Genomic DNA, 12,965 nt, shown 5'->3' with positions numbered 1-12,965 from the left:
GGGACTTGAACGCCAAAGGGGTGCAGTCCCACCCAAAAGTACTGGAAAACCTGCACTTGCTATTTTTAGGTGAACTAAAAGGAAGTTATTCTTCTGTGTAACTTCCACTGCTCAGTCCTTCCTGACACAAGCAAGTCTCACATCCCAAATATTCCTCCCTAGTATCTACCCTATTGCAGAGCATCCCCTGGATTTATGGGATGAGAAAATTACTTTCTATTGATACCAGCTGCTCCTTTCCCTCTCCCAAAGGCTCTTTTAGATGATGCTATTCAGGAACTCCAACATACCCAAAATAATCCATGAGAGTAGAGGTTTTCTCCCCCACCTTCACCCACCAGAGCAGCAGCATAACCTCTATTTCCATATAGCCTAGCTGGAATTTGAAGTCTGGGCTCCAGGAAGAAACTGTTTGCACTCTGGCAGGCTCAGCACACTCAGCTCGCACTATCCTCCTGCTGGTAGGTAGTCCCCAGCATTAATAATCTCTAACACCAAGCTTCCAGTCTGAGATCTGCCCAGGCTCTGTCCCAGGCTCTGCAGGGACTCTGGTGATTGTCAGGCCTATGGCTGCTGTTCGTGGCCATCTCAGCTGCCATGATCAATGCTGGGCAATTTTTTGGTTTACAGTAGGGAAAACCATTGCACACACCCTGAAACATCTATTCCCAGCCTGCTTCCTTTGGTAGAACACTGCTGGCACTGCTGGTCTGGGCCAGCAGCAAGGGCTGGAGCTGGGCAGTCATGGACCAGGAGACAAACTCTGCCCAACAACCCCTGAAGCACTGGAGCATGGCCAGGTGAGGATCCTGTCCCAGTGCAACCCAGGAATCCTCGGGTTCCAGCTCTTCAAAGCTGCTGGGAGCAGCCTTGCTGTGCCTTGGCTTTGCTTCCCTTGGCTGGCTGAAAGCAGTAGGATCCATCAGAAACAGAGCTGCTGCCTTTGCTGCAGCTCAGCCCAGCCCAGCCCAGCAGGTGAGTTTGCTGCCAGCCTTCCTCACCCTGCTCTGTGGGGTAATTAATGGTTTGGGGGAATGCTCTGTAACTATGAGATTTGGAGTCCTGGTGATTAGGCAGGCAGTTAATCAGTTTGGACAAAGTGCTCCCTAACTGTGGCAGGAGGGATTTACCTGGGGTTGGGTGAAGTTGTTAAGAGATGATGGCGTGGCTGAGCAGTTTAGTCAAGTCTGCAAAACACTCACTAAAATCCTTTTGTTTTTTACCAAGTGGCCCTTACCTGCACAAAGTAGCTCAGGTCATGTCCTGATGTGTCCATATGAAGCACCACTCAGACATGAGGCTTTCCCCAAAGCCTGGCTGTCTGGCAGGGTTGTGAGTTGCTCAGAAAAAGCCAGCTAGAACTTTTCCTCCCTTCCCAAGCACAAGGTGATGGTGCCATGTGGCAGTGCAAATGGCTGCAGCCACCCTGACCCCAGAGGAACCTCCAGAATCTACAGTGTGGTGGTTAGGCACCAATGTTTAACAACTCACTCTGCAGTTAGGGTGAACCCCCCGGTTCAGTAATTTGTGTATTTCAAGTTGATTGATCGATGTTTTTCCCTTCCTGTTTTATGTATGAAGTTGTAAATATCTATTTCCCCTAGTTAACCATGTATTAGTTCTAGAAAGTTCTGTCCTCCTCGACATCCCATTGGTTGCTTCCCTTGGTCCCGCCTATGTGTTGTTCCCACTGGTTCCCTCAGATTCAACCCCTCAGATTCAATCCCTCTATTTCATTGGCTTGTCCCTTATCCCCACCTTACTTACCCCCACTATAAAATCCCTGGATGCTGGCTTATTTTTGGCTCTTTGTCCCTAGTCCCTTCATGAATAAACCTTCGCATGGAACCTATACAAGGAGTCCCCTCCCTCCTCCTTTACCTCTTCTGCAAACAGTTTGTCTGGTAAAACATGAGCATTGTTTGCATAGAGCAAACAGCAGAACGTTGACTTTACAACATGTATGCAAAGGCAGGGAAATGATTCCCACAGCAGAATTCATCCATGTTTCCATGGATTCATCCACAAATGTGTGCCTCCAAGCTGGCTGTCACCACACAGAGGCCATGAGATGAAGGAGCACAGCTGTCAGGTTGTGCTGAAATTGGTTTTTTGGGAGTGCTGTTACTAGGAGAGCATGTGTGCACATGCATGAAAAACAGGAGTGCAGAAGTTTGGCTTCCATAAATTAGATCTGTCTTTTGAGTATTTAAATAAGTAGAACATAACTCTGAAATAGTGTGTTGGAACTTCTAAGGGAAAGCAACCCCACACTGAGACATCACTGGACTGCAGAACCATCAGCCCCTTGTTGTGTCACTGAAATTCACTGAAAACTGAGTAAAATAAAACTCCTTAAAACCAATGTAGTATTAAGAAGGGGCATCATTTATTACAGGATAAGCTCCACCTAATGTGTGCACGATTCACTACAAGTGCATTGCTTATATACAGTCACCACATGCATATTATAAGTGCCCATTACCATTAAACCATCCCCATGCTCCCAGGTTCAGCTTTTTTTACAGCCTTGTTTTGGCTGTAGGTGCATTCCTAAGCCAGATGTTTTAGGAATTCAGTATGTCCTTGCTGAGAAAGCAGCTCCTGCGTAGCCTTTTTCTTTGCTAAAAGTACAAACACACAGCAGAAACTCGATTAACCCTTTTGGTGTCATTTCCCCCCTTTGAAACATCTCAAATTCCTTAAGGCCATTTGGTAAGTTCCAACTCAATTTCTATCTATAGTCACCTATATTCCCGCAAGATTGACTGACCATTTTGCAAACACAATCAGTAGCAATGCTGATAATTATAACAACTACAATCACAGTTACGATGGTTTCCAGTATTCCAGCCAGCCTTCCTTTCAGGGACCATCACCCTATTCCTTGAAGAATTTCATTGAACCAATTAGTTTCAGGATAGCATTGCTATTCTCAGCAACTGGCCACATTTTGTGGTCTTTGGAGATCTTCTGTTACATTTGGGATGTGTACACAACTATGTTCTCTGTCCAATTTTAAATACCCACAACCCCCTTGTTCTTTGCCCAGCAATAGAGCTAAGGCCATTCTGGTTTGCAACGTCAGATTACCATACTGAATCACCATTGACAGATATATAGGGATAATTCCCCAAGAAATAGGTTCCCCTGCTGAATTAGGGACAAAGAGGCAGGCTGTAATGCTGGACAAATTGTGCATCTTACCAAACCCTTGGATTAAAGTCAATATTAAATTTTCTTCAACACTTCCACCTAATTCCCATAATTAGTCCATACATTTCACTGCTCATTTACAGATGTCTTTTCAGCTGCAAGGGTCCGGTGTCAGGAGTCCTCTGAATTCAGGTGCAATGTATCCAGGAGTTAGTTCCTTTTACTTTCACAGCTGTTCTTGTAGTCAGCAGAACCAGGTCCTTTCCACTGCTCCTGAAGTGGCTCAGATTTCCAGGTCTGGATGTGTATGTGATCCCCGGGCTGAAATGAGCGAACTGGGGTGTTTAGGGTAAGAGGTTTTGAGAGAATGACAAACCTTTTTAGTTCATTCAAGGGTTTCTGTTACCTTCGGCCCTTTCAGGTTCTTGGGACGTTCCCGTTTCCAGTGCCCAGGCCCTCTACAGCAGCCGCACGGATTCAGCCGCAGCTCTCCGTGCGCAGAGCCCCTCTCCGTTCTCCCGTTAAGTAGCGCCCTCTGCAGAGCTACACTTAGCATTGCATCCCTACATCTTTCTCCTTTCTTTCCATTTCCCGTTTCTTTTCTCTCTCCTCCCTTTCCATTTCCCGTTTCTTTTCTCTCTCCTCCCCTTCCATTTCCCGTTTCTTTTTTCTCTTCTCCCATTCCATTTCCCGTCTCTTTTCTTTCTGCTCCTTCTCCTTTTCTCTCTCCCGGATTTTGTTTTCTTCCTTTTGTCCTGTATTATTAAAAGCTATCCAGGCCACTTGTAAGAGTTTTCCTAGGTCACAAGAATCTGCTCCCTCCAGCTTTTGTAACTTCTTTCTAATATCTGGTGCTGAGTTCCCTATGAAAATGGAAGCCAACTGTACAGCTTCCCCTGGCTTTTCTGGATCAATATTAGGGTATCTCCTGGCAGTTACCCTTAGATGTTCTACAAATGCAGTCGGAGTCTCATGCAGTTCTTGTTTCACCTCATAAAGTTTAGACCAATTGGTTGCCTTTGGCATTGCATGTCTAAAGCCAGATAATATCCACTGTTGATGCTGTCCCAGAGAAACCCTCTCCTCCTTTGTGTTAGGGTCCCAATGGGCGTCCTGCGAGGGAAAATGCTCTTCCACAGTTCCTGGTAATGCACCTGCTGTACCTGTCCTGTCCACCTCCTTCCTAGCAGTCCTGAGTACCATCTCTCTTTCTGTAGAGTCTAACAGAGTATCTAACAGAACTTGTATAATCCCCCAATCTGGGTTCTGGGCCTTGAGAATGGTTTCAAACACTCTAAATACTCTCTCTGGATCTTCTCTGTAGGGCCCTGCCAGTCTCACCCATGCCTCAAGATTGACTGGGGAGAAAGGGACCTTCATCACTATCAGGCTGTGAGATCCCACCCCTGGCCAGAGCTGAGCTGTCGCCTCCTGCTTATCCCCCTCCTGCTTTCTCACCTCCTGCTCACCCTGGGTTCTCCCCATCACTGGACTTGAAATTAACTCTTGCCTCCCAGCTGACTGCTCATCCGCTCCTTGTGCTTCCCCCTTATCAGGCACACGCAGATTCTCTATTCCCATATCTCCTGAGTCTGGTACCTCCATCATTTCTACATCATCCTCCTCCCATCAGCTTTGGCATTTCAAACAGTGGTGCCCAATACTACAAGAGGAAAAAAATCGCTTCAATGTCCTATCCTTTTCCCCTTCTTTTCCAAAAGCTAACATGAGAGAGTTTGACAGGGTGGGTAGGCACCCCCTTTGCAATTCCAGATGGTTTCTTAAAGAAAAGAACAGACCTACGTAAGGCATCTCATTCCACTTCTCCTCTCTTCTACAAAACAACCTCAGCTGTAGCAGGGTGTGATAATCTAAGGTGCCTTTCTCCGGCCACTTTGCCTCATTGTCCAGTTTATAGACTGGCCAAAATATTGGATTAGTTAGGATTTAAGTAGTGAGTCTCCTCTCATCTTTTCCCAGTGGTTCAATATACATTTCAATGGAGAATTCGGGATATCATTTCCCACTCTAGCTTTAGAACAGACCACCCCCATACTCAATAATACAAGTATATAACAACGGCTGGAAAGCGAATACAACGATTACCTGGGCGCGGGGAGTCCCTGCGGCTGCTTCTGGGCTGCAGCAGGGGGGTGACGCTGCCCAGGCGGCTGGCGCTGGAGCAGGCGAGAACCTGCCGGGCCGGGGCCGGCCTGCTGTGCTGCGAGTCACAGCAGTTGGTCTCTTTTCTCTTCTCTCCTCCGTCTCTTCTTCTCTCTCCTCTTCCTCTCCCCGGAGCCAAGACGGCGGCGGGGGAGCAGCTGAGCTGTAACCGGGGGTGCCCCCGCCTGCCCGCCCGCTCCCACTGACACGAGAGGGCGCTGCGCGTCCACCAATGCGATTTCGGCCGCGCACACAGAAAACAAATCAATAATCGAAACCCCAACAGAGAGTTAAGTTCCAACACTCTTTCAGCAAACGAGCTTTATATCACAGGCGTCCCAGTGTTGATTTTACAGGCTGGCAAACTCAAATCAACACACAACCCACTCACACACTCCCAAAGACCAAAAAGAATTCAGGGTATCTAACCAAACTCCACCACAAAAGCAGGTATAGCAATGATTTAGTTCCCGTGTTACGAGCTTGTTTTTAGTCTCCTTGGTCAGCTGCAACAGTGCTTTAAGTTTCTCGACCCAGGGGAACCCCTCGGAGGGAACTCAAACCCCGTAGTCCTGAGGGACCGGAACCCCCAGACAGTGAGCTTCCCCAGGGACGTGAACCCTGTTGGATGATTCAACCCCCTCACCAGTAACTGTGAGGGGATTTGTACCCCTCGTCAATAACCCCAAGATAAACAATTTAAATGATGCCTTTACTCACCCCAGGGATCTTGCCTTGAGCCCCTGACGGTCTGAGGCCGAGGTTGTCCCCGGGAACCCCTCGGTGCCGGCTGGAGATCTGTCAACTGCAGATCCGTCAGGGCTCAGAGGTGAGCTCCCATCTGGGTGGCCAATAACTGTCACCGAAATTCACCGAAAAGCGCGTAAAATAAAACTCCTTAACACCAATGTAGCATTCAGAAGAAGTTATCACAGGCCTGGTGCACGGGGGATAAGCTCCACCTGGTGTGCACACTATTCCCTACAAGTGCGTTCCTCACATACAGTCACCGCTGTCTGTTATCATTGTTCATTACCATAAAACCTTCCTCACGTTCCTGGGTTCAGTTTTTTTCTGCAATCTTTTTTTGGCTGTAGCTGCATTCCTAAGGCAGATGTCTTCCCCTTATCTTCCTTCTGTCCTTGATGAGAAAGCAGCTCCTGCATACCCTGTTTCTTTGCTAAGAGTACACAGACACAGTAGAAATTGGATTAACCCTTTCAGTATCAGTTCCACAACAGGACTGAGAGCACATCTCTGCACCTGCTAAGGATTTGGGCTGGAAAGGATAAAAGAAAGAGTGCAGGAGATGAGGAAGGGAGGGCTCTCTGAAAAAAAGGACCTGTTCTGTGTAACCAGCCTGATGGGCTGTGCCAAAAAACGAACACCAAGGTTTCTGAACGAATTACAAGTATTTATTTTATACTGAAGAAAAAGAAATTGTCAAAACCACACCCAGAGTCAGAGACAATCCCGCAAACATTTGAAGAGCAAAAACATTTCCGAGACAATAAAACAAAGGAAACAGCATTACATCGGGAATGATGAAAGCCAGTGGTTTAGCTGCTCCCTGTTTGCAGTCATATGCAGCAAGTGCTTTATCCTAACTGGATCTGCTTTATGCTAACCAGATCTTTTGGCTTCTTGGTCCCAGCTAAGGCACAAACTGAGACACTGATAGTGCTCTTCAGCTTGTGAAAGAGCAGGATGTCAGCTCTGTTAAACAGCTCAGACTAAACAGCTTGTCTAGTGCTGAGAAGCCTGGCTGATAAACAGCAGCAAAAGGCTGAGAGAGAAGTGCCCCCCTTCCCTGGTGCCAGCAGCTGCCCAACAGAGCTGAGGATGCTCCAGTGCTGGAGACAGAAATCACTGTGTGTCACCTTAGCTCACTAATGCAAGGACAAACCTCTGAGAGATGCTCTCTTCTCTACATTTCAGTGGTTTATGCTGTTAATTTATTTTATATTTATATATATATAAATATTTATATATATATTAATTTATTATATATATTAAATATTTATATATATATATTTATAATTAATTTATAAATAACCCCCACCTTTTGCACATGACCTCTTCGAAACAGGTCTCCGGTCTGTAACCCAAACTTTCCCCCAGCAACAGACTGAAAGTCTCTAAATGCCAAGAATGTCCCCTCCCAGGCTCCTCAGGAAAAGCAAGACCCTGGATTCCAGCCAGGCCCCTGCTAAGTGCCCCAGACCAGATCTGCAGTGCTACCTGGAGGTACAAGAGCTTGGGGACAGCTATGGCCTCTCATCTGCAGTCTCTCCTCAGCACAGATTGCTGTTCAGGGCTCCCAGAGTTTCTGCAGAGGAAGTACTGGTGGTTGAGGGCTGCTTTGGCTGAGATGCGCTTGCTGGGATCATACAGGAGCAATTGCTGCCAAGAGAAAAACCCAGCAGATTTAGGATTTTAAAATTGGGTGATTGATTGCACCTGCATGCAGCTGGATGCAGTTGCAGATGTTGGTCTTGACTTTTTCCTTCTCTGGGCTTCAGGAGTCACCCACAACTGAACTTAATCTGGGGATTATGTTAGAAGAGTTTCTTGACTCCCAATGCAGTGGTTCCTGGAGGAACCTGCAATGACAGTCCTTCTTCAGAGTAGGACTGAGCCCTATTCCATTTTTCAGTTCTTCTGCAATGGCAGAGGTGGGCATTCAACCCAGGTCAGCTAACACACTTCCAGGTAATTCAATCTCAAATATCCCTATTCCTTGCCCAGTTTGAAAACATCCTGTCTATCCCCAGGCCTTGTTCTGAGCCCTCACTCACCATCAGTAAGTCTCTCCCATCTCGATCTAAGTTGGGAACAATGTCCTTCATGTCCTTCCTTGGCCACCGGGGAAAGCTGCCCTTGTAGTCAGGGAGCTGGGTCACACCAGGCCAGGTCACCTCGGTGGGAGTACCCAGGATGCGAAAGATCTGGAAGAGCTGATCGATCTCACAGTCCCCTGGAAAAAGGGCCTTCCTGGTCATCTGGGAGAAGAAAAGAAAAAGCCAGGTCTCACCTTTCCATCACCTGTGTGTGCTCTATTTCCTGCTGCAAGCAACCTTCTGTCCCAGCATGTGCAAACAACTGCACGGACCAGGGCAGTCACAATGCAGTGATTCTGCCAGGCAGTGGTTGGGAACATCACAGGTGTCTGACTGCTTGTCTCCAGCTCCTCTCCATGGATCCACACCACCTTGGGGCTGTCCTCTTTCTGCCAATCCCTGATTTCTCTTTGTCTCCAGTTTCCTCACACCCACTCTTGGCTAGCTCCCTCCTGCCTGCTCTGGGACTTTGGGAATGAGGAAGTGCTATTATAATGGAGGGCTAACCAGAGCTCTTCCAAGAGGAGCATGGACCCCTAGGAGATCTACTTTGCCATGCCATGAGAGTGCTAGTTCTCTGCAGCCCACCATGGGGACATCTGGAAGAGAGTCATCTCCTCCCAGGATCAAAATGCTGCCACAATAAGGCTGAAGTTACCCCTTCTGCAAGGAGAGCCATGGTGTTCCCATGTACTTGGAACTGCAGCCTTCTGCCAGGCCCCTGAGGGTGGTAGATTTCCCTCTGAGATAAGAACCAGCTAACCCTTGGGGTGGACTTTCCACAAAGCACACCTCAGGACAGGGTGGGAACACAGTATCCCAGATGTTCTGTATCTCATCCCTCCTTCCCACTGCAGCTGCCTCCTCTGGCTCATGAAAGAGATGATTTAAACCCATCCTACCATTTCTGCAAAGATGCAGCCGATGCTCCAGATATCCACAGGGGTTGAGTAGTATCTGCATCCCAGCAGTATCTCAGGGGCTCGGTACCACAGAGTCACCACCTGGAAAGGAACCAACAAACAGGCTGTGTCTGGTTCCCTGGATGAAACCAGAGGCGTGATACCCTCCCTTCTCAGCTGTAATGCAGTGACTGTACAAATCAAGCATGCTAAGGCCTTGCTGAATTTACAGACACTTTAGTGCCAGCAAGGTTAGGATTACCAGAACATTCTTCAACAACACCCTCTGGAACAAATAAATGTACCCTGTGCAGAGAAGGTGGGAGCTCAGCTGGCAGCCAGGCTCAGGTAGAGCCAGCCAGCACACCTTGTGGGGACATGAGGTAATCCCTTAGGCTGCAGGTGAGGTTAAGAGCACAACACAGGCTGTGCCTGTTATGGATGACCAACTTCTGCTGCTGCTGCTGCTGCTGTTCACCCACTCTGGATTGTGTACCCTACTGAGGGAGCCTCGACACTACCTCATGAGTGTATGTGCGTAGCGGGACCCCGAAAGCTCTCGCCAGTCCAAAATCAGCCAGCTTGATTGCTCCTGCTTCGTTAATGAGCAAGTTCTGTGGCTTCAAATCCCTGTGGATGACCCTGTGCGAGTGGCAGAAGCTCACACCTTGCAGCAGCTGGGAAAGGTAGTTCTAAGGAGAGAAGAGATTTCAGATAAGGCCACGATGAAAACACTTTGGATCATGTGAATCAACACACTTTGGATCACTTATAGATCTGAACGGGAAGAAAGCGCTTGCTACAGTGCAGCATCAGGCTTATGGGCCACTACTCAGGGATACACACAAACTGCTGCCGTGCCACGTGGGGACAGAGAGACACTAATCCAGGCACTGTCAGTCCCTTCCACCCACCCAGTACTCTAAAAAGGCAATTAGCAACACATCCCACCTTTGTTCTGCAGCAAGATGGGCAGGAGGGCCTGGAAACGGCTGGGAAATAAGCGTTACTGAGCAATAGTGCCATGAGGGTTTCCCAGCTGAAATGTTTGAGATCTGGGAGGCTGAGGAATCATTTCCGGGCCCAGTCTGAGCAGCTCTGAGATGGCTCTGCCCAGCAGAAGGCAGCAGGGACATGCTGTCTGCCCTTCCTGTTGGCAACCCTTTCTCACTGTACCTTGACCAAGCTTAAAGGAAGGTCTCCAGCTTGGCATGAGTCCATGTACTTCTTCAGGTCCTGATTCAGATACTCAAACACTATATAGAGCTTCTTCTGGCTGTGTATGACATCTAGGAGCCTGGAAAAGAAGTCTCTCCCTTCAGTATCTGCTCCAGACCTCTGCAAATACCCAAACATCCCTCCTCCCACACATGCCTCTGCTCTGTTAGTCCTTTGGTGCAGAGAGGGGCAGTTTAAGGGCAGCATCTAGTATGGGGCAGCAGCAGTGTGTTGCTGAAGTGGCAGAGCCATGAGGTATTGCTGAAAGCCAGGGAAGTGCAAGTGATTCCTGCATTTTCCTGTGTATTTTGCTCCTGCCTGTGCAGTTGGGGAAGGACAGAAAAAACTTCTTGCTGTCTGCTCCTGGAGCAGGAGCTCATGGATGAGCTGGTGGGGAGGGTTCATCCAGGTCTTACCTGACTATGTTGGGGTGCTTCAGCTCCTTCAGCAGTGAGATTTCTCGGATCGCAGTGCTGGGGACACCCTCCGACTCCCTGTGGCAGAGACGGGCTGTACAGCACCCCATAACCCAGGGGGATCCCACAGCCCAATGGGGCTCTGTGTCCCTTCCTTCTTCCACTGCACCCAAAGGGAGCATTTGAGTTTGGGGTGGAGCAGTGGCTGGGGCGTGCTGGGGTGAGGCGGGGAAATGAAGTTGTGGGCAAGGAGAGGGAGAGGATGACCTAGACATGCAAGCCTTGGGGCAGAGCTTGTTTGGAAGCACCTGAGGGTGCATTCTGAGAAGCAATAATGTATTGAATACCCAGGTCTTTCTTTTTGGAGGTGGGAGGAAATGAAAGCTCTTTGCCCCTCAGGCAGCCACCTCCCCCACCCTGAGGGGCCACCATGGAGTGCAGCCCCAGCATATTGGCTCCCGGTCCACACAGACACCCTCACTGTGCAGACAGCTCAGGGCCAATCCAGAGGAATAACAATAAGCTTTTACCTGCTCTGTCCCACCCTGGAGGGCCGAGGCTGACTCTGCCCCCACAGCACAGCCCTGAGGGAGACACTCCCTCACAACACGGCAGCTGCTTCCCCCTGCCCTGTGCCATGGACCCAGGGCCAAGCAGTGCCAGGTCAGGCCTTAAACACTTGCACTCAAAGATTTTGAGCTGCTGGCTCAGCAATGGGTTAAATCAGCCCTTTTTCAGGTCACCTAAAAGTTGGAGTCTTCCCTGTGGACCCACGCAGCTGCCATGCCCATGAGACACGGAGCCCCCAAGCCCTCCAGACAACATTCCCTTTGGCTCTGCCTTTCCGGGTGCCACAATACATAAGATTATTTTAATCCTAGAGACACCTTTATCCCCCCTCATGTCAGGCTTTTTTGTGCCTCTCGCACCACACTGGGCACCGGCCTGGCGCCGTGGTGGGCCCAGGGCTTTGCCCCACTCACGCGTCCAAGCGGATCTTCTTCAGGGCCACCAGCTGCCCTGTGCGCTTGTTGCGAGCCTTGTACACCACGCCATAGGTGCCCTCTCCAATCTTCTCCACCTTCTGGAATGACTCCTGGATGGCCTCCATGGGGCTGCCTCTGCCTGGTGATGGCAGTGGGGGTGGCTGGCACTGTGCTCTGAGGGGAGAAAAAAAAGCGGGAAACAAAAAGGTGAGTGTGGGGAAAGCGTTTGAGCCCCCCAGGTGTTCTCTGAGGTGCTGCCAGGGTCTGGGTCCCACCTTGCTGCTCCTTCAGCCTTGAGGGACACCTCAGGGACCTGCCTGGGGCAGCTGGGAGTGGACAGGGCTGTCTGGTGGGGTCTGGGGTGGCCGGGGGGCTTCAGGTGGACAGAGCCAAACAGGAGCTAGCCAGGGTTGGTTGTTCTCTTGCCCAGGTTGTGCAGTGTGCTGGCTACAGGCAAAAATTGAGGAAAATGGATGTAAAGAGGTACTTCGGGGCCTGGGGAAGGGCAACAAGAACTGCACAGGGCCAGGGGAAGCTCTCCTGCTCCATCTGCACAGTGGAGTAATTGGGTTCATAATTACGGCTCCCTGGGACACACTGAGGGCAAACACCCAGCAGAAATGTCTTTTTTACTGGGTTTTATTTTGTCTTTTTTTTTGTCTTTTTTTTTTCCCTTTTATTTTGTCTTGTGCAATTGTCCCTTGAACCTCCCCAGCGTGGGCTGTGCTGCTCTGTCAGCCTTTCAGGAGATGTCCTTGAGGAGGAATTAATCATTGACTTCATAGCTGACAGAAGACAAGATTAAAATAATCTTATGTATTGTGGCTCCCAGAAAGGCAGAGGCAAAGGGAATTTCATCTGGAGGACTTACGGGTAGGTGGGCATGGACATTGCAGCTGCGTGGGTCCACAGGGAAGACCCTAACTTTTAGGTGACCTAAAAAAGGGCTGATTTAGCCCATTGCTGAGCCAGCAGCTCAAAATCTTTGAGTGCAAGCAGAAAAGGCTGGAGGTGGCTGCATTCCCTTGCAAACCACAAGCACAGCTCACTCCAGATCTGGGGATTTCTACAGTGCAGGAGACTCTTCTCTCCCTTGCACAAACATTTGATTCTCATCTGACATTAGCAATGTTCTGTTCTTTTGTCAATGATTTAATTCAGCTGGGTGGGCCTGGAACCATGTTCTTCAACCAGAGTGACTCTGATGTAACTTCATCTCCTTGTCTTACAGCTTTTTTAAAGCCAGTCCCTTCCTTACACACCCAGTACTTAGGAGAAGGAGGA

General features: G+C 49.2%; 1 protein-coding gene across 1 annotated transcript; it reads right to left on the bottom strand.

Moving 5' to 3' along the window:
* Window positions 1-2,367: 2,367 nt before the first annotated feature.
* CDK3 (cyclin dependent kinase 3) lies at window positions 2,368-11,849 on the bottom strand. Its single transcript, XM_042032596.1, has 8 exons — window positions 11,679-11,849; window positions 10,696-10,773; window positions 10,238-10,358; window positions 9,583-9,753; window positions 9,062-9,163; window positions 8,118-8,321; window positions 5,263-7,722; window positions 2,368-3,477 (listed from the first exon to the last, which is right to left on the bottom strand). Exons 1-7 carry the CDS (start codon window positions 11,804-11,806, stop codon window positions 7,597-7,599), a joined length of 930 nt encoding a protein of 309 aa, XP_041888530.1. The 5' UTR covers window positions 11,807-11,849; the 3' UTR covers window positions 2,368-3,477; window positions 5,263-7,596.
* Between the last annotated feature and the right edge of the window lie 1,116 nt (window positions 11,850-12,965).

The sequence above is a fragment of the Corvus kubaryi genome, unplaced genomic scaffold, assembly GCF_017639235.1.
Source record: "Corvus kubaryi isolate FWS band 111438036 unplaced genomic scaffold, C.kubaryi_AGA036_p1.0 37353, whole genome shotgun sequence".
NCBI classification, from domain to species: Eukaryota; Metazoa; Chordata; class Aves; order Passeriformes; family Corvidae; genus Corvus; species Corvus kubaryi.
This window is presented reverse-complemented; position numbering and strand designations above follow the sequence as displayed.